General features: G+C 39.4%; 1 protein-coding gene across 15 annotated transcripts in view; it reads left to right on the plus strand.

The window, feature by feature from the left end:
* The first annotated feature begins 207 nt into the window (after nucleotides 1-207).
* Nucleotides 208-18052, plus strand: part of LOC306874090 (catenin delta-1-like) — a 28733-nt gene continuing 10888 nt past the window's right edge. For 4 of the 15 annotated variants that reach the window (XM_079423844.1, XM_079423831.1, XM_079423842.1 and 1 more), the window contains exons 1-9: nucleotides 208-284; nucleotides 10171-10322; nucleotides 12890-12961; nucleotides 13873-14001; nucleotides 14092-14372; nucleotides 14455-14730; nucleotides 15506-15752; nucleotides 16270-16492; nucleotides 17603-17795. In XM_079423844.1, the coding sequence (XP_079279970.1) occupies nucleotides 10176-10322; nucleotides 12890-12961; nucleotides 13873-14001; nucleotides 14092-14372; nucleotides 14455-14730; nucleotides 15506-15752; nucleotides 16270-16492; nucleotides 17603-17795 (1568 nt within the window). In that variant the 5' untranslated portion in view covers nucleotides 208-284; nucleotides 10171-10175. Of the gene's footprint in view, nucleotides 553-10170; nucleotides 10323-12889; nucleotides 12962-13872; nucleotides 14002-14091; nucleotides 14373-14454; nucleotides 14731-15505; nucleotides 15753-16269; nucleotides 16493-17602; nucleotides 17796-18052 lie in introns of all 15 variants that reach the window. The other 11 variants (XM_079423837.1, XM_079423832.1, XM_079423833.1 and 8 more) reach the window with 6 other exon arrangements.

Here is an 18052-nt window from a genome sequence, read left to right on the forward strand (position 1 = left end):
TCACAGGTGCAGTCGTTGTTTCGTGGCATATCAACTACAATGCAGCGGTGTCTGATAATTCACACGACGACGAATAAATGCGTTTACATTTAAAGAACCATTCTGCAGTGTAATATTGCGGGGGTTTTTTTCTTTCGCTTGCATATTGAAAAGTCCGCCGTGTCCCCGCCCAAAGCGGTGTGAGTGAACTGAACTCCTGCTCCAGTCCACAGGGGAGGGGTCAGACGCTTCACGGTGGGACGACGAGAGAAGAGAGGAGTGAACAAGGGGAGCGAGATAGATTGGTGGGTTTTTAAAAAGACTGCTTCAATCTGTTCATCTCAGGTTTCTTCTTTGTTTTGCTTCGTCTGGAGAAACGCGTTACACGCCACTCATAAAATAGGGCAGATGCGTCTGGCGTAGCGTGGGGCTGAAACGCCCAAATATAGAGTCGCAAACGTTTGGAATTACAATCACTTCCTACCGCTTGGAAAATCTGAAACTGGCCACAGAGAAGCCCGTTTCGATAGGCCACGACCTCACATCGGGATTTTAACGAAACCAAAAACAAAGGTAGACTCCATGGAAACTCTTCTGTTTGTTCTGATAGCTCTCTTTGTTGTCTTCTGGTTCTCCCTGTTTGGCCTCGTAATTGAGGAGCAGAACAAAGTTAGCCAGCTCTCCATGTTAGCAGGCTAGTAGAGTTAGCCGCCGTGCTAATCGAGCGTGAGGAGGATCTTTGGGACAGAGGGACCTTGTTTCCCTGAAATTCCTCAAAGTTCATCTGTAAATCGAGTGCGTTGTCTTTTCTTTACTCTGTAATGCAGGCTTAGTGAGAGAATAACTGGGAGCGGAGCGTTCTGGTGTTTTTCCCCCCAGTCTTGTTGCAGATATTCTGGATAAATATTGCGGATAAAGTTCTTGATTTTGGGAATTATTTTGATTTGTGTGCATAAGTAAATATGACCGTACTCTTGTATTAATTGTTCAAGACACAATTTCTGCGAATTAATCCATAAACAGATTTTCATTTAGATTGGCGTTAGTGCTTCATATCTAATAATGTGACGATTTCAATTGTTTATAGACCTCAGGGGGATTTTCCTCCGGGTTTCTTTTTTCGATTTCGGGGCTGTAATATATTTTGATGAAATTGTAGGTGTTATCGAAAATATATTTTGATATGTGTATTTAAACCGTATAATAATGCATCTGTGGGTGAATAAATGGCAGTGAGGGTGAAATGTTCAGGTCAAGGCCCATGAACACACCTGAGTTTGCGGAAGTAATTTAAAGCATTGTTTATGGACAATATAAAAAGTTGCAAAATATAGTATCCGGCGTGTTTTGTATTTAAATAATACAAATAAATAAATAAAAATACAAGTGACTCTTAATGAACTAGTGGATTTAATTGAAATCAAAATAACACAATTTCCAAATGGGAATGAATGTCTTGGTCTTAAAATGATTTTTGCACCGATTCACATGTTTATGTAACGTTAGTATCGCATTGGCCACTACTGCTTCACCTGAACTGAGCCTCACAGGTGCGCTGTGTTTCTCAGCTTTACTTGACTTTGACTCCTATTTTTTTTCCCAGAAGAGGGCGAAATTCGGTCATTTAACTCATCGGATATATGCAATAATCATTACGAAAAAAGTTTGGAAACCTGTTGAGTTAGTATTTTAGTGCAAGGGTGTGTGTGGGTGGGGGAGGGGAAAGGCGCGGTCCTGTGTGTGTGTGTGTTAACAGTGACTCTCATTTACACACAGCCCCTGTGAAGCAGCAGGTCACACTGACTGAGTGTGTGTGTGTGATTTACCTCAATACCCGTAAGACGCTCAGCATGAGTCAGTGCCGCTCATGATGTCTTATCAGACCCTGAGCAGAAACTGAAAGGCTCAAAGCAGGAATGTTTGGGATTTTTCATCCTCGCTTACCTTGACCTGAAAAGACCAGTGCGAGTGTACACTCGCCCGATTTAAGACGCCCCCCACCCATAGAGGAGGCTCGATCCTCCCGTTACGAACTGAAGTGAAGAATGAGCCCAAAACTGTGAGGGGAGGTGTGTCTTTGAAGACAACTCCTCAATGACGGGTAACCAAATAGTTTGACCGCGGTAATGACCGGCTCTAATGTTAACACCAGGGTGTGTCTTTCAAACGCGGAAGGACACAGCACTGTTTTTAAAAACAGTTTAATTATTTCTTACGAACATGCATGCAAAATACAGTTAACATAGCATACCAGTGCAAAATAATAGAGTATCGTGTTGTAGTGCACATCACTGTGAAAATAAATCAGAGTAGCACCTTACAAAGATGTTATAATAATACGCATTTATTAGTAGTAGTGTGTGTGTGTGTGTATATATATATATATAAGTTTTAAACGCTAAAAGAACAAATCTGGACCTTGAGCATTGTGTGCAATTTTTTTTGCTTATGAAGTTTAGCTAAAATGACAGATCTTTCAGAACAATTTCAAGATGTTTTCGAAAAATAATATTAGAAGATTAATAATTCTAGCTTTTTAAATGCAAGTATTATACAGTTATAATTACATGACATACCAGTACATAATTATTCAACATTGTTTTGTAGTATGCCTCAATTAAAAAATAAATCAGTGAGGTAGTAACTTACTAAATAATAATACAAAGATTTTAGTATTATTTTATATACTGAAAAGTTTTTAACTGTAAAAGAGCATTTGGGACCTTGGGCAATAAGTGTATACACTTTCTGCTTATGAAGTTAAAATGACACAAAAATTACAGATCAAGACTTTTGATTTATTATATTGCTAGCTTTTTTGAATGTTTTCTCATTTTTAGTATGTAGTAACCAATCAAGCAAAAAAGGCACTTCACTGCATGCTGGGACAATGACTGTATTCACAATAAGCTGCAGCCTTTTCGTTTAAAGGAATGGTTCACCCAAAAATGAAAATTGTCATTTACACACCCTCATGGCCTTCCAAACTTTTATGGATTTGTTTCTCCTGCAGAACTTAAAAGCGTTTTTGAAGAATGTTGGTAACCATTGACGACTTTTGTATAAAAAAACTGAAATATCTCTCAAAATATCTTTTTTTATATTCCAAGTCAAACAGGTTTGAAAACAACATGAGTGAGAGTAATTGACAATATTATGGGTTGTCTGTGGAAGCTTAAATGGCGATTTAAAGAACTGAAGGTAAATTCTAGCTTGGGACCTCTTATCTTATTTTAAAACAATATTTCAAACTTCCAAGAAGTTTTGTTTTTGAAAAATGTGTTTTTTGATCCCATCTAACCCAGTTTGGGAGTGAGTAATAACTGCTCAAGAGTTATAGTTTTGCTGACTTTCTACAAGTTGTGTAGGAGCTGAGGGGCTTGCTTTAATAGGAGTTATTCTTCCAAATGTATAGGGAAATCCTATGTACTCATAAATTGTTCATAAGATAATACTTTTCCATTTCTATCAAAAATGGCCCGAAATGTCATTTGTCTGTTAAAGCAATTTGGCCAAAAGAAAAAAGAAATTACCACTGGTTCTATTGCAGTTCTTCCAAAGGAAAGAACTTTGTGGAGAGAAACAGTGCTAGTAATAGTTCTTCCAAGCATGGTTTAAAAAAAAGCACACCCTTCTCTTTTCCTCAGTGGTTACAACACTATACTTTAGGTTTTCAAATTCCAGGCAATGTCATTACAGGAAGAGAGGAGCATCTGCCCCTCCTTATTACCTTTTATCTGCAGTAACGGCCTCAGGTTGATGTTTAAAAAGCGTTACGTCACCAGCACTCCCATTTCCGGGTCTCTGCGCTCTGACTGTGAGCTGTCTAAGTGAGAAGTAAAGGCTAAAATATATAATGACTAACTGATGTGTATGTGCAGAAAAAGTCAGTAGATACTGCCCAAACGCTTTGAGGCTTTAACACACACCCGTATGCGGGTAGCAGTTGGAGTTATAGTGGTTTAAAGCACATGACTGATTGTGGATCAGTTGGCTCTGTGTCCCAAAGTTCACTGAGCATTAGACTGCAGCCAAGCCAGTGCTGATGGTGTTGCTCTTTACATTTCAGCCATGCCTGAGTCAGCAGGAAACAAGAAGCATGCATGTTGTGTGGCGAGATTGTACTACAAATGCTATACACCTTAGTCAGGTTAGACGCCATATTGAATTTAACACTGATGAAAACAAAGCTGAGACAGTCTTTACAGTGGCATAAGAATCCTAGATCACTTAATTTTCATGACTCCCTTTCAAACTCAACACTTTAATGCAGCTTTATTATTTTGGTCAGATTGATTTTATTGTTAAACAACAGTACAATCCATTGAACGCACCATACTACTTTTCCCTCGTAGCCTTGTTTTCGTTCCTGTCAAAAATTAAATATGACGCTACCCTGATGGTCTATTCTCACACTGGTATGTGTTAAAGTGTTTTCCTACTCAGACACCTGTATTGACTTTGTCTCAAAGTCTCTCCATATAAAGGCACATTATAGTCCGCATAAAGTTTTTCTTACCATAATCCACATATTTGGAGCAGAAGTCAGCAGCTGTTGTCTGAATTGCCTCCCACATGCATGATGATCATATTTGACCGCCTGCTGCAGTTGCAGTCTGTTATACAGCAAGATCCATTTACTTGACCTTAATATGTTTAAAATGTGGCCTGTTATATTGTATTTCGCTGTAAGTGTTACCTCAGCCCAAAGGTGTTTATAGAGTCTGGATGCTTAGTGGCTTAGCTGTCTAATACCTCAGCTATCCCATTAAAGGATGCAAATGGTTAAGCACCTGACAAATTAAATGATTCAGGCTTATGTCTAATGCTGCCATTCCTACCTCCGTCAGTCAGGAGACTACAATCAAATGGTTTTGATGATGCGTTGTCACGCAGGGCACTTTCTCTCTAATCCCGCCAGAGATCAGGGCAGTCTCGGTGGGGTTTTGTTCCATTATGAATCACACTTTCTTAATATGGACTGGCATTTGACCAGATGTGTTTTTTGTGCCAATGATGCTGGGTTTTTGACGCATAGTTCAGCACGCTGAACTCTGCAGGATATAGTGTACCTGTGGTGTTTAATCATATTCTATGTGACTTTTGCCCAAGTTTCAGGGTGTTCTAGGTCAGACATATTTAGAGTTGTCCCATGACAGTTTTCTCCTTAGAAGATGAGAACTTTCACAGCTGGTAGCGTCCTGTGGAGGCCTATTTGTAAAGCGCATATGGGCTGTGTCCGAAACTCGGAAAAACACTGCTTACAAATCCAGTGTTTGTGTAACATCCTGTCTGCTAGGAAGCCTTCATCTGGTTTATATATGTATATGTGTGTATAGATATGTATGTATGTATGTATGTGTGTATACATTTATATAATATTTATTATTATTTTTAGACATAATAATAAATGCTTTTTTAGATATGTAATACTTTTTGATTTCTTTCGCTATTTAAATGTTTGCTTTGAATTGATTTTAGCTCTTTTGGTCTATAATTTAGACCTGTTTCCTTATTCCGGGTACCTTTTTACAAAAACTGCTGTCTGTGAAGTCATTGATTGACTAGTCAGCAAGGAAGCTGCCTTCTCTTTCAGACACAGTCGAAGCTTTGTGTGTGTGAACCACAATCCAGTAGACATCACACCCACAGCACAATGGTTTTAAGTGTCTTGTTTGCAAGGCAGGGCTCGCAAAATCACTAGCCCGACGTCCCGGGGCTATTGTGTTTTCCAGTCGGGCTACCAAAATGTATCACTGCCCTGCCCGACGGGCTACCTTAAATACAGGGCTCCCACGAAGTGTTCCCTCTAAGCTGAGCGTGCGCGTGACCGCGCTCTTCTTCCACCGCGCAAGAAATAATGTGCCTCGCGCGCACAAAAATGAGTTTGGAAGCCATTTGATTGAATGCCGCCAGTAAAAGGAATGATGTCACGACCAGTGAATGCGGTTCACAGGTTTCATAGAAAGAGAACGATATGCACCAAATGAGTCGCTGTAGAAACTGAATATATGTAGAATCCTTCTATCATCCTGAATGCTGTTTATTTTCCAATAACGACTAATTCACTGTACATTACTGCATGCAATACAAAATACTTATTAAATAAACTAATGGATGTGAAATAATGGTTTAAGCCGAAATTATAACGGACAAAAAGACCACAGAGTGAAATGAGAGATGCGCAACTAACACAACAAACACAAAATTTTAACCACAGTATGTTGCAATGGACCAATCAGAATTAAGTATTCCTAGAAAGCTTTATTGTGCGCACTAAATTTGGACACTCCCCTCTGTGTTTTACTTTGTGAAAAGTGTATCAGAAGTCTTTATTGTCTAGATGATGCATGCATCAGTGAGAAACGGTCTGAGATGTGAATGAGTCATTGGTTACACACACTTCAATCAGATGCTTTGGGAAAGAATGAGGACGTGTCATAGGGAATGCAGAGAAAGAGCGACATATAAGGAGAAAGGAAGAGAAGTGTTTTTTTTTTCCAGTTATTTTGACCTGCCAGAAGACCTGAGACAGGATCTGACATGCCACAATACAAGCTGGAATGTGTGTTCATTCCTCACTTTCTACGAGAGTCTGTTTGCTTTGTGGGGAGGGAAGTCGAAGAGAGGTGGAAAACCGTTTCAGTCCTAGTTGAAACTGACTGCTGCGTCTGTGTTTTCAAGGACAATGCGATCATCACACCCACCCCCCGGTGAACTAAAATCACCACGGCATATGCACACCCTGCTGCTGTCCCTCTCTCGACTGATTCTCTGTAGTGGACACACATTTCCTATTGTTCTGTTAACCACTAGGCAGACAGCTGCAAATATTTTCTGTCTCGCGCAAACGCACACACACTCCGTTGTGTGGCATGTGAGAGAGAGAGCGTTTGCGAGCTGGTTGCGGGTTGAGTTAGCTTCTTGAATCTTCAGTGGCTACAGCATTGTTTTTTTTGGGGGGGGGGCTTTTCCTATGCTGCTGTTTTGTACATTTTGGCCTTGACTCCTGCTTGCTTCCACTTCAGTCCTGCTCTCATGATAGCCGCTGTTTGTTTTTCGGGATTCTTTTTTGCTCTTGGGTCATTGTGCTTATGTGGTCTCCTTAAAATAGTTTCTGACATGCACGGTAGTTTTATGGATGTCTAGAAATCTCATAGAGTTTGTGCTTGCTTTATGCAGTGGCTTTTTTGCAGATGTTGGGAAGTTTCGATCCCTACAGAGCTGTAGATAAAGATTCAGAGCCCAGATTGATGATATTAGGTCTTCGAATCTGTATTCAGTTAAAGACCACTGTTTTGAAGTTTGACTTGCTGGAGTCTTTTGTTTAAAGAGTTTTCACCTAAAAATATAAATTCGGTGATTGTTCTTGTATGCAACACACCATAAGAGATTTTGAAGAATGTTTTTGCTGTTCTTTTCCATGCAAGAGAGCATCAAGTGATCAAAAGCTTTCAAGTTCCGAAAACAACTCAGAAAGTACCATAAAATGGTCCGTATGAGTCATGCATTATAGCTCAGTTTTATATGCAGCCATTAACACTGTCAATATTTATTTAACCACGGCTTCCAAAGTCTTTTCAAGCCATACATTTTAGGCTGAAACAAGTTCATTATTCATGTATAATCTTCCCATTAGTTAAAGCTTTTCTTTCATTTGTGCTTTCACATATTCAAGCTTTGTTTACGTTTCTTTTTTGAGACGTGAAGGATGCAAACCGTGTGAGTTGGATACAGACAGAAGAGTTTAGTCTAATAAGCAACTTTAAATTCTTGATTTCAAGTTATCCATGTCATATATCCATGTCATATTCACTTGTACTAGATAATAAGTGCTTGTTTTTTTGGAAAACATGATTTCCAGTGTGCACAAATGTATCAGATTACTGAGTGCACTGCTGGTTACATTTAATTTTATTCCTAATTTTTAAAAATTTGTGAAAAATATTATAATAGGGTTAAATAAGGAAGTAAAAATCTGATTATTTTACAGATTTATTTTATCAAGTTAATTTTTCATATTGATCCTTTAAATTTTTTCTAATTTACTAAACGTGAAAGTCTTTTAATTGCAGAAATTGTGCATTTTTCAAAACATTTACAAATAAACTATTAAATGTAGAGCAGGGTGAACAATATAAGCCTATTATTCATTTACACTAAGATATCAGCATTGGCAATTAAAAAGCTCATATTAGTTGACTACTACCAGATATCATTTACAGATTAGTCATGGTGCAGTAGTTACGGCATGAGAATGAGTGAGTAAATTATTATTTATTAATTTTTTTTTAACGAATGAATTTTTCCTGTAAACAGTAATGTGGTTGCACTTGCATGCAGGTGATTTCTGGGGGAATTTGGTTATCCAGTTTTATTTATCGCTTGTTTTGTCACAGTTTTGGAATTTTGTTTTTACATTTGACCCATTGATGTTTGTGCATTTTGGTTATCTTTTGAAGTGATGTGTAGTAACGATTCCCGCACAAGGGCAGGTACAGGTAAAGGCTTGTTTCTCTTTCACTTTGGCTTAACCATAAAAATCTGTAAAAAAAAAAAAAAAATTGGGAAGTTCAGTTGGAAGTGATCAATAATTGTTCATAGGTTCCCTTTCTTCCCTTTATTGTAAGCTAATATAGATTGTGTAAAGCTGCCATGCCCTCTTTGTAGTTCTTCCAAGGAACCTTTTAAACTTTTCTCAACCTGTAACTCAAATTGACTCCGCTTCCCGTATGTGACATCAGTCATGTTTCAGAGCTCATCACTGTTGATATCAGTGCTCAGATCAGCACTCCAGAGTTTTTGTTGGGTTTTTTTCCACCTGCTGTTCACACGCAGCGTTTGCACCCCACCCAGATCAGTGGTGCTAATGAGCAAATGCAGCGTGAACTCACAGAAGCAGTTATTTATACACTACGCTACTGATATCTTGATAAGTTCCACATCTAACATTGGAGCTTCTATGTTTAACAGTGAATAATAAAAGATGTCCTCTGAGCCTTCAGAGTAGCATCTCCAGCTGTTTTATAAAGTTCACAGTAGTTGTTAGTTAACAAGTCTTGTTTTAAAACCAGGTTGAAGATGCGGTGAGCAGATACTTCCTACAAAGTAATAAAATAATACTGTTTTGTTTTGATTCCATTGTTGATGATAATCTTGATGATAGCAATTGTTTCATTTATTATTATTATCTGCGTCACTGTTTTACCATGGTGTTCTTTATTTTAAATATTCATATTCGTAAATATTAATATTTAAATATTTGTCTGTGTGTGTGTATACACACATAGCTGTATACACAACATAACATATTTGTAAATCATGTTATTTAATTGCAATGACCAAATATATGCAATACAATGATTTATTTGGCTTTTTAATTAGCTTTAATTTGATCTATATTTTATATATTTTACAATTTTTATCATTTAAAAAATATATTATTCCATGGCATTGTATACAAATGTATAATTTTTTTTTTTTTTTTTTTTTTTTTTTTTGAGACCTGTATCATAGTATATTCTGAAGCTGCTTGTAGTATAATGGTATCTTAAATGTTATGACTACTATTCATCATGGTCATAAACATTGAAATCCTTTTATAAATGTTTGATCCCATTGCTGACTGTACCGTGGCACTGCTGCAGTGCTATTTAGTAAGGGCTTAAGCATTAAAACACTGAGTTTGTTTTCAGTTGTCAGACAGTGAAATGGCCTCCAGAAAGGCCAGCACAGCAGAACGGACAGTTTTCGTGGAGCCGTTCTTGATTTGAACAGACCTTGGCTCATTCCTTGTTGTGTCTGCACTCGTCGTTCCTGCCTCTACACGATCTCTTCTCACACAGTGTCTGAATCACTCTCCTATCTGAGAGCTGGAAACCGGTCTGGTTTCCTGTGTGTTGTCACTCAGTGGTGGCAGCGTGATCACGCCTGCGTCTGAAGTGCTTTGTTAGCACCTGTCTCTTCACGCTTCTTATTTTCTGTCTGTCATGTTCTCTCTATCTCTCACATTTCTTTTCCGTCTCTCTGAGTTACCGTTTCTCGATTTAGCTTGCCGCATGGGTCACATGATGCTCACCTTCTTAAGCGGTGTACTTGTGTCTGCGAGGAGGGCATATTTGTTTGTGTGTGTGTGTTTCACGTGTGTCATGAGTCACATGATGTGTGTAACCCCTGTCCTCTTTCTCTCAGTGTGTATGGAGCAGTGTGAGAATGCCGCATCTCTCCTGGCCTCCGTGCGAGAGCAGGAGATGCAGTTCGAGCGTCTGACTCGAGCTCTGGAGGAGGAGAGGAGGAGCGGGGGCCCCTCCGGTACCCTACCCCGCCCCCTCCCCACCCTGCAGGTAACGCCCTCCCGGCCAATCACGCAGCAGCAGGGTTCCCCGCATCATCACCCAAGCTGCATCACTCTGCACCAATGCGTCCTAGTTGGCACCTCGAGGAGCATGGCGATTAACCCATCCTTCACCGTTGTGCTCAATGTCACCAGAACCCACTTTTTGCATCCTTTCCTCTTGTCATCATTCACCACCCACCCTTTGTCATCATAATGCGCAGTTGTCTGCATCATTCTGCGGTGTGTGGCGTTACAGAATACTTAGTTTTTAAGTCACACTTCCCTTGCATGTTTCCTCATGTCCCCAATTTGTTTGCCACCACACAACCACTCATAACTTTTTTTTTTTTGTGAATGTCACACAAACGCATGTCCGTACATGTGTCATTAACCTGTCTGTTTGACTTGGCGGTATGAGTATTCTTCAACGAAGGGGATTTTTCCCCTTTTACTCTCTGTCCTCGTGGTGAATGTCTCAGTTATCACTGAAACTTTCTCAACACCAAAACCCCCTTCCGCTGATGTCTGTGAGCGGAGAGATGATAAACCGGTTTAGTAAGATGAGTCTCCCTTGTGTGTAGAGGATTTCAGAAAGCTCTATCTCACGGTGAAAATTGCTCAATGCTAACATGTTAAGTATCGTCTTAATCTCAGTTTTCTCAGTTTACTTCAGATTAGAGGACTTCTCTGATTGGTTGCATGATTCTACTTAGATACAGCCCCTACTTTAAGGGCGTCGACTGTGTGTGTGATTTCAAGGTTTTATTCATAGCTAGATAGGTGCATACACAACTTTTGTTAATCTTGGCACTCCGCTACATCAGACAAAGATAATATCTCAAAATTGGAAGTACTACTTCACCTAATTTTATATTCTGTCATTTATACGCTCTCATGGTGTAAAATAACTGTTATTTTAGTATTATTTATATGCTAATGTAGTATTTACTAATATTTTGAATTAGCTTTTTTTTCATTTTAGTTTGTTTTAGCAATTTATGTGCTTGTCATTTAAGTATTTCTAAATAACTTCAGTCAATTGTCAGTTTCAGTTAATTTAGTACTTCAACTTATTTCAGTTAAGTGCCAGAATTTCTCATTTTGATTTAAGTTTATTTTATTTTGGCTTTAATTTACTTACCGAAAATGATAGTTTTAAGTTTTAGTTAAAGGAATAGTTCACCCAAAAATGAAAATTGTCATTTACTCTCCCTCATGTCGTTCCAAACCTGAATGAGTTGAACACACAAGAAGATATTTTGAAGAACCAAACAGTTGTTGGTCCCCATTGACTTCCACACTAGTGAAAGAAATAGTCAATGTGGACCATAACCTGTTCAATTACCAGCATTCTACAAAATATCTTTTTATGTTCAACATAAGAAAGAAACGAATACAGGACATGAGGGTGAGAAAATGGGTGAACTATCCCTTTAATAACACTAGTTTCAAACCCTTACGGCTTATTTTCTTACATGGAACATGATCTTTTGCAGGAGGTCTAGGTTGCACTTTAATTAAATTTATGATGATAAATAGGGACTTGATTTTATTAGCTAATAATAAAAATTTATGTAAAGCACCATAAATACAGTCCAAACATTCTGGCCACCACTTCAATTGTTTTAAATTGATTTAATTAAAGTTTTCCATCTGTCATAGCTCTCAAATGTCATTTGCACTTGTTTACCTTTTAATTATGGAGCAAGAGAACCACCATTTGACCTCATTGATATCAAACTTGGTGCAGCATGTTTTGATGCTCCATATTTGAATTCACCACAAATGTGAATGATAGCGAGAACTACTGAAAGATTGAACACTACGTATGATTATCCCATAACGGTACCAAATGGTTTAAATTGGTGAGTAAATAATAGAGGTTTTTTTTTTTTTTTTTGTTAATTTTTGGGAAATCAATTATTTATTTTTGAAATCTCTCCCATTCTTTCTCTAGCACACTTTACCACACAGAGACAGATATGTATGTAAAGATAAGATGGTCAGCAGTGCTTGGAATGCCCCCATCTTACGGATCTGGTCTCTGTTCACATAGTTGTGTAGATATTAACATGCTGAGCAGGCTCAGTTCCTACCTGCTGACAGGCTCCCACAAGCCCGCCTGTCAGCTAAGATTACCATCTACTTTCACAACTGCCTCTGTGGACTGGGAATAGTACAGAAGCCCACTTCCCCTGTTTTGTGTGTTTGTGCTTTAAGTGTGAATGGTGCTGCATGCCATTGTCATGTAAAAGCATGAGTAATATTATCTAGTAGCGGTCAACCCCTTCTCATTCCTGGCATTCATTTAGTCATCCATTTGTTTCCGTAACATTGTCATGTTTCTCTTATGCGACGGTCTCATTAACTGAAGTCTTTTTTTTTTCTTAAGTGTTGTTTATCCCTATGCATCCTTTGCATGAACGTTCATAAGTTAATGTTTATTTGTTCCAGTATTTACTCAAGGTCCTGCTACAATTTGTGGTCTCTCTGAATGTTTAGCCTTATTCACCGACATGATCATTGGCCACGTTGTTTTGGGCTGTTGTAATTTTTCTCTCTCTGTCTCTTTAGAACGGCCGTGTCACTGGTGATGCAGAGTTAGAACGGCTCAAATTAAGCGAGGGATACATAAACGGGACTCAGGTTAGTATGGTGTGTCCGCAATAGATCATTTTCTTTAGATGGAGATGTTCCAGTTGTGCAACTAGATTAATAATATGAATACTACTACTACTGACATTCTGACCTTGCTGCAGTTTGAATTGAACTGATGGTTTGTTTGGCCAGAGGAGAACTGGCCCCCCGACTGAGCCTGGTTTCTCCCAAGGTTTTTTCTCCATTCTGTCACCGATGGAGTTTTGGTTCCTTGCCGCTATCGCCTCTGGCTTGCTTAGTTGGGGACACTTCATTTCCAGCGATATCATCGACCTGATTGCAAAGACACTATTTAAACTGAACTGAGCTGGATGATGACATCACTGAATTCAATAATGAAATGCCTTTAACTTTTTTAAAATCTTTTTAGGTATCTTTTTTGACACACTATTTTCCTTTTTTGATATTGTGCAATTGCTTTGACACAATTTACATTGTTAAAAGCACTATATAAATAAAGGTGAATACTATTACTAATAATAAAACAATCTTAATTCTATTTTTGTTATTATTATAAAATATAGGCCTAAATATTATTAGTAGTTTTTGTGTCAGGAAAACTGATTTTAGTTTTTTGTAAACATTTTATTCAGGAAAAGGTATAATGTACATTGTATAAATTCAAATGCTTGCTTATTCATTGTTCATCTGTTTTACGCTTTGACAAGATGGCGTATTGACACAGCTCTGGTCTCTGTTGTTGAACCCCGTGTGTCATTGTACATGAAAGATACTCCTGCACATATTTTCATACTTAATTCTTCTGTTTCTGCACTCGTTATTGTGTCATCATTAACGTCCACCTGCAAATGCTCCAGATGGTGTGTTTGTGTGAGTGGACACTTCCTGTTCTTGGCTTATGCTCACTATTGTTCTTTGTTTGCGTGTCTGTGCTACAGTACAGGATGTTGGACCCTGGTCATATGGTCGGTCAGTCGGTCACGGTCGAGGAGGACCCCCGTGATTCAATGCCAGTTATTTCAGTTGAAACCAGTGATGATGGCACCACACGTCGGACTGAGACCACAGTAAGTTTGCAGTCTAATTTAACTGACGACTATTTGTCATGTATGACCACTTGTCTTTGGAAAGATAATTATGGCACTTCCTCTTATCAGGTAAAGAAGGTCACAAAGACAACTACCACACGAACAGTCATTCCCTCAGTCTCCGACACACTTTCCCTTGATGGCACTGGTTCAGTCACTGGGATACCCGGTTGTAATACCCCAATGGACCGTGTGTATAGGCCACCGGGTGGCCCCATGGACTACCCCACCGCTACTGTCCCCCGTAACTACCACTATGGACCACCAGGCTATGATGATTTCCGCAGCTACCCTCCTTCTGAAGCCTACGCCAGTCTCAGTCGAGGGACACGAATGGATGACCGCTACAGGTCTGTGCCTGTTGAGTTTGCCTTTTATGAGAATCGAGCATTGTAGATGTACAAATTAATTCCCCTGTTGCTTTCTCTTTAGGCCCGTGGATGGCTATCGCACGCTGGACTCCGCATATCGCACCCACAGCCGGCCACAGTTGGACCCGTACGCAGCCCAGCCCCAGGTAGGACGTATGGGCAATGCTATGGAGATCTCTGGCATGCAACGCTTTGTACCAGAGCCATACGGCCTGGAGGATGATCAGAGGAGCCTGGGATACGACGAACCTGATTATGGCATGGGACCACACATGCATTACAGCACAATGCCCCGGTTGGCACATGCACACCATGCCCCACCTCCACGCCGGACAGGGTAAGTGTATTCAGTTAGACGTTAAGAAAATCATTTTGATTGGGAAAGGTATTAATCACCCTCATGTTGTTCCAAACCTGTATGTCTGTCTGTCTTCTGTGAAACAAAGACGATATTTAAAAATGTTGGGTTACACTGTATTTTAAGGCGTCCTTATTAATTTCCAAGAATTCCCCTTGGGGGAAGTCGTGGCCTAATGGTTAAAGAGTCGGACTTGTAATCCAAAGGTTGTAATCCACCCTCAATACCACGACTGAGGTGCCCTTGAGCAAGGCACCGAACCCCCAACTGCTCCCCGGGCACCGCAGCATAAATGGCTGCCCACTTCTCCGGGTGTGTGTTCACGGTGTGTGGGTGTTCACTACTGTGTGTGTGCATGTTGGATGGGTTAAATGCAGAGCACGAATTCCAAGTATGGGTCACTTGTAACAGTGTAATTACACATTTAAGTACTGAGTAATATTAATTAACTACATGTATTTATTATATGGTTATGATTAGTGCTTGGTTTAAAGTCACTTGCATGTAATTATGCATAATTTGTTATAGTATTAAGTACATGTAACGTGTAACAAGGACACCTTAAAATAAAGTGTAGCCAAATATTGGTAACCGAACAATTTCAGATCCCATAGTATGTCCATGCTATGGAATGTTAATGGGAACTATAATCGATAGTCTGGCTACCAATTTTATTCAAAATATCATCTTTTGCGTTCCACAGAAGAAGGGGGTACAAAATCAGTCAGTTTGAACTGCTGTTTGTTTTGTGTAGGTCATATGAGGGCACACTGGATGGTGATATGAGTGGAGCTGGTGATATGTATTGTTGGGGAGTAGGAGCTCAGGGAGAGCGAGGCAGCATGGCATCATTGGACAGCACTCTTCGTAAAGGCCCCGCCCCCACAGCATGGAGGCAGCCGGAGCTTCCTGAAGTCATCGCAATGCTCAACTACCGCCTGGACCCTGTCAAAAGCAACGCTGCAGCATACTTGCAACATCTCACTTTTAAGAACGATAAGGTTAGTATGAACGTACACACTATGCTTTGTATTCCCGCCCACATAGCATATTACACTACTGATCAAAAGTTTGGGTCAGATGGTTTTGAATTAAAAACAGTATTTTTGTGGAATATTACAAAGCTGTTGTCTTTTTAAAATATTTTAAAATGTAATGTATATAAAGCAAAGTTAGATTTTCACATGATCCTTCAGAAATCATTCTAATATGCTGATTTGATGATGGTAAAAAGTTTCTTGAGCAGAAATGTTGAAAATGGTTGTGCTGCTTAATATTTTTAACAAACTTTAATGAAAAAAAGTTTTTGTAACAAATGTCTCTTTTACTATCTCTTTTGTTGTGCATCCTCTCTGAATAGTAGTATTAATTAAAAAACTTACTCGAGCAAACTTTTGTTCTGATTGCCTGTGATTTCATCACTTAGTACTGGCTTTTGGCGAGGATTGAGAAGTCACCCGAATGACATGGTGTCTATGCAAATTCCATGCCCTCAGTCTTTCCTCTCTGTCTTTGCAGGTAAAGTCAGAAGTAAGACGGCTGAAGGGGATCCCTGCCCTCGTGTCCATGCTGGATAACCCAAAGAAGGAGGTGCATTACGCAGCATGCGGAGCACTCAAGAACATCTCATACGGACGAGATCCAGATAACAAGATAGCCATCAAGAACTGTGACGGAATTCCCGCGCTGGTGCGGCTACTGAGGAAGACGAGAGATCAGGACCTTACCGACACCATAACAGGTACACACTGTTTTTATGCTATTAAAGTCACAATGAAACCGACTTGCACAGTGTCTGCACCAGATGCGAGCGGAGTGATACTCAGTCCTCATTATAATCAGTGGACACACTGGATGCGGCGCAAATCTCCATCAGTAAACTGCTGCCTCATTCTACTTATGATTTACTGCACAACGTTCAAATGATTTTCAATGGTTGCTTCGTCACATCCAGTGTAGACAGACTTTAGCTGTTTTGGCATGACATGACAATGTGTAGACACCGTGTTAGCAGCAAATCCATATTGAGATTTACATCCGAGTGAAGCTGGTTATCAAAAAAGGAAAAATGTAGGGCGGGGATTTATCCATTGGTTGTTGATTGGCTGGAGGCAGATCTGAATGCAGTAAATTGTAAGACTGTCATCAGATACCAATCTGTTTTTTCACCGACCCTTTGCTTTAGAAATTACGAGCTCAAAAGAAAAAACTAAACATGCATGGATGGATCATTTACAGTAAGATCAATAATGTGCATTTATAAAATGTGTGAATTTCCATTTCAGTTCTGTTGGTTGTTTTTATTATTCAAATTTCAATAGTATTTAATCCTATTTGAATGTAATTTCTAATTAAGCAAGGTTGCATTACATAGATCAAAAAGTGACAGTAAAAACACATTTACCTATAGTGTTATGGAAGATTTCTGTTTCAGAACTTTATCATACAATCCTGGTAAAAAATATTTATTGTTTTGACAAATATTAAGCAGTACAACTGCTTACAACACTAAGAGTGGTTTCTTGAGCACCATTTCAGCATATTAGAGTGATTTCTGAACGATCATGTGACACTAAAGACTGGATCAATGGCTGGAATAAATTACAGGAATTGTTTTAAAATATGAGGGTTAATTAAAAGCTATAATATTTCACAATATTGCTTTTTCACTGTATTTTTGATCAAATAAATTCAGCTTTGGTAAGCATAAGAGACTTCTGTCAAAAACATAAATAAAACTGTCCTGTCAATTTCCATTTTGATGTTAACATCCCGTTTCAGGTGATTCAAGCACAAGTGACCAGACAAGACGCTTACATCTTGTAGTAACTGATGGCTCGTTCTCTCTCAGGCACGCTGTGGAACCTGTCGTCTCACGACTCTGTAAAGATGGAGATCGTGGACCACGCGCTGCATGCCCTGTCCGACGAGGTGATGGTTCCTCACTCGGGCTGGGAGAGGGGAAACCAAGGGGGAGAGGAGAGCTGCAAACCCAGACACTTGGAATGGGAGACAGCGCTCACCAACACCACCGGCTGCTTAAGGTACGCTACATTAATGCATTTTGCTGACGCTTCTATCCAAAGTGGCTGACAGCGAATTCAAAGTGTACATTTTTCAGCCTGAGAATCAAGAGTAGTTAATCCAGAGAGAGGTGCGGAGGAAAGGATTAGGATGTATTGAGTAGGGACAGTTTTATGATTCAGATTAATGAAAGACATTAAAGGGAGGAGGGGTGTGCCTCAGTGCTGCTAAAGAATTCCTGTCAAGAAAGTTTGTATGTGTGTGTGTGAGGAAACTG

The sequence above is a fragment of the Barbus barbus genome (genome assembly GCF_936440315.1).
Source record: "Barbus barbus genome assembly, chromosome: 8".
Classification (NCBI taxonomy): domain Eukaryota; kingdom Metazoa; phylum Chordata; class Actinopteri; order Cypriniformes; family Cyprinidae; genus Barbus; species Barbus barbus.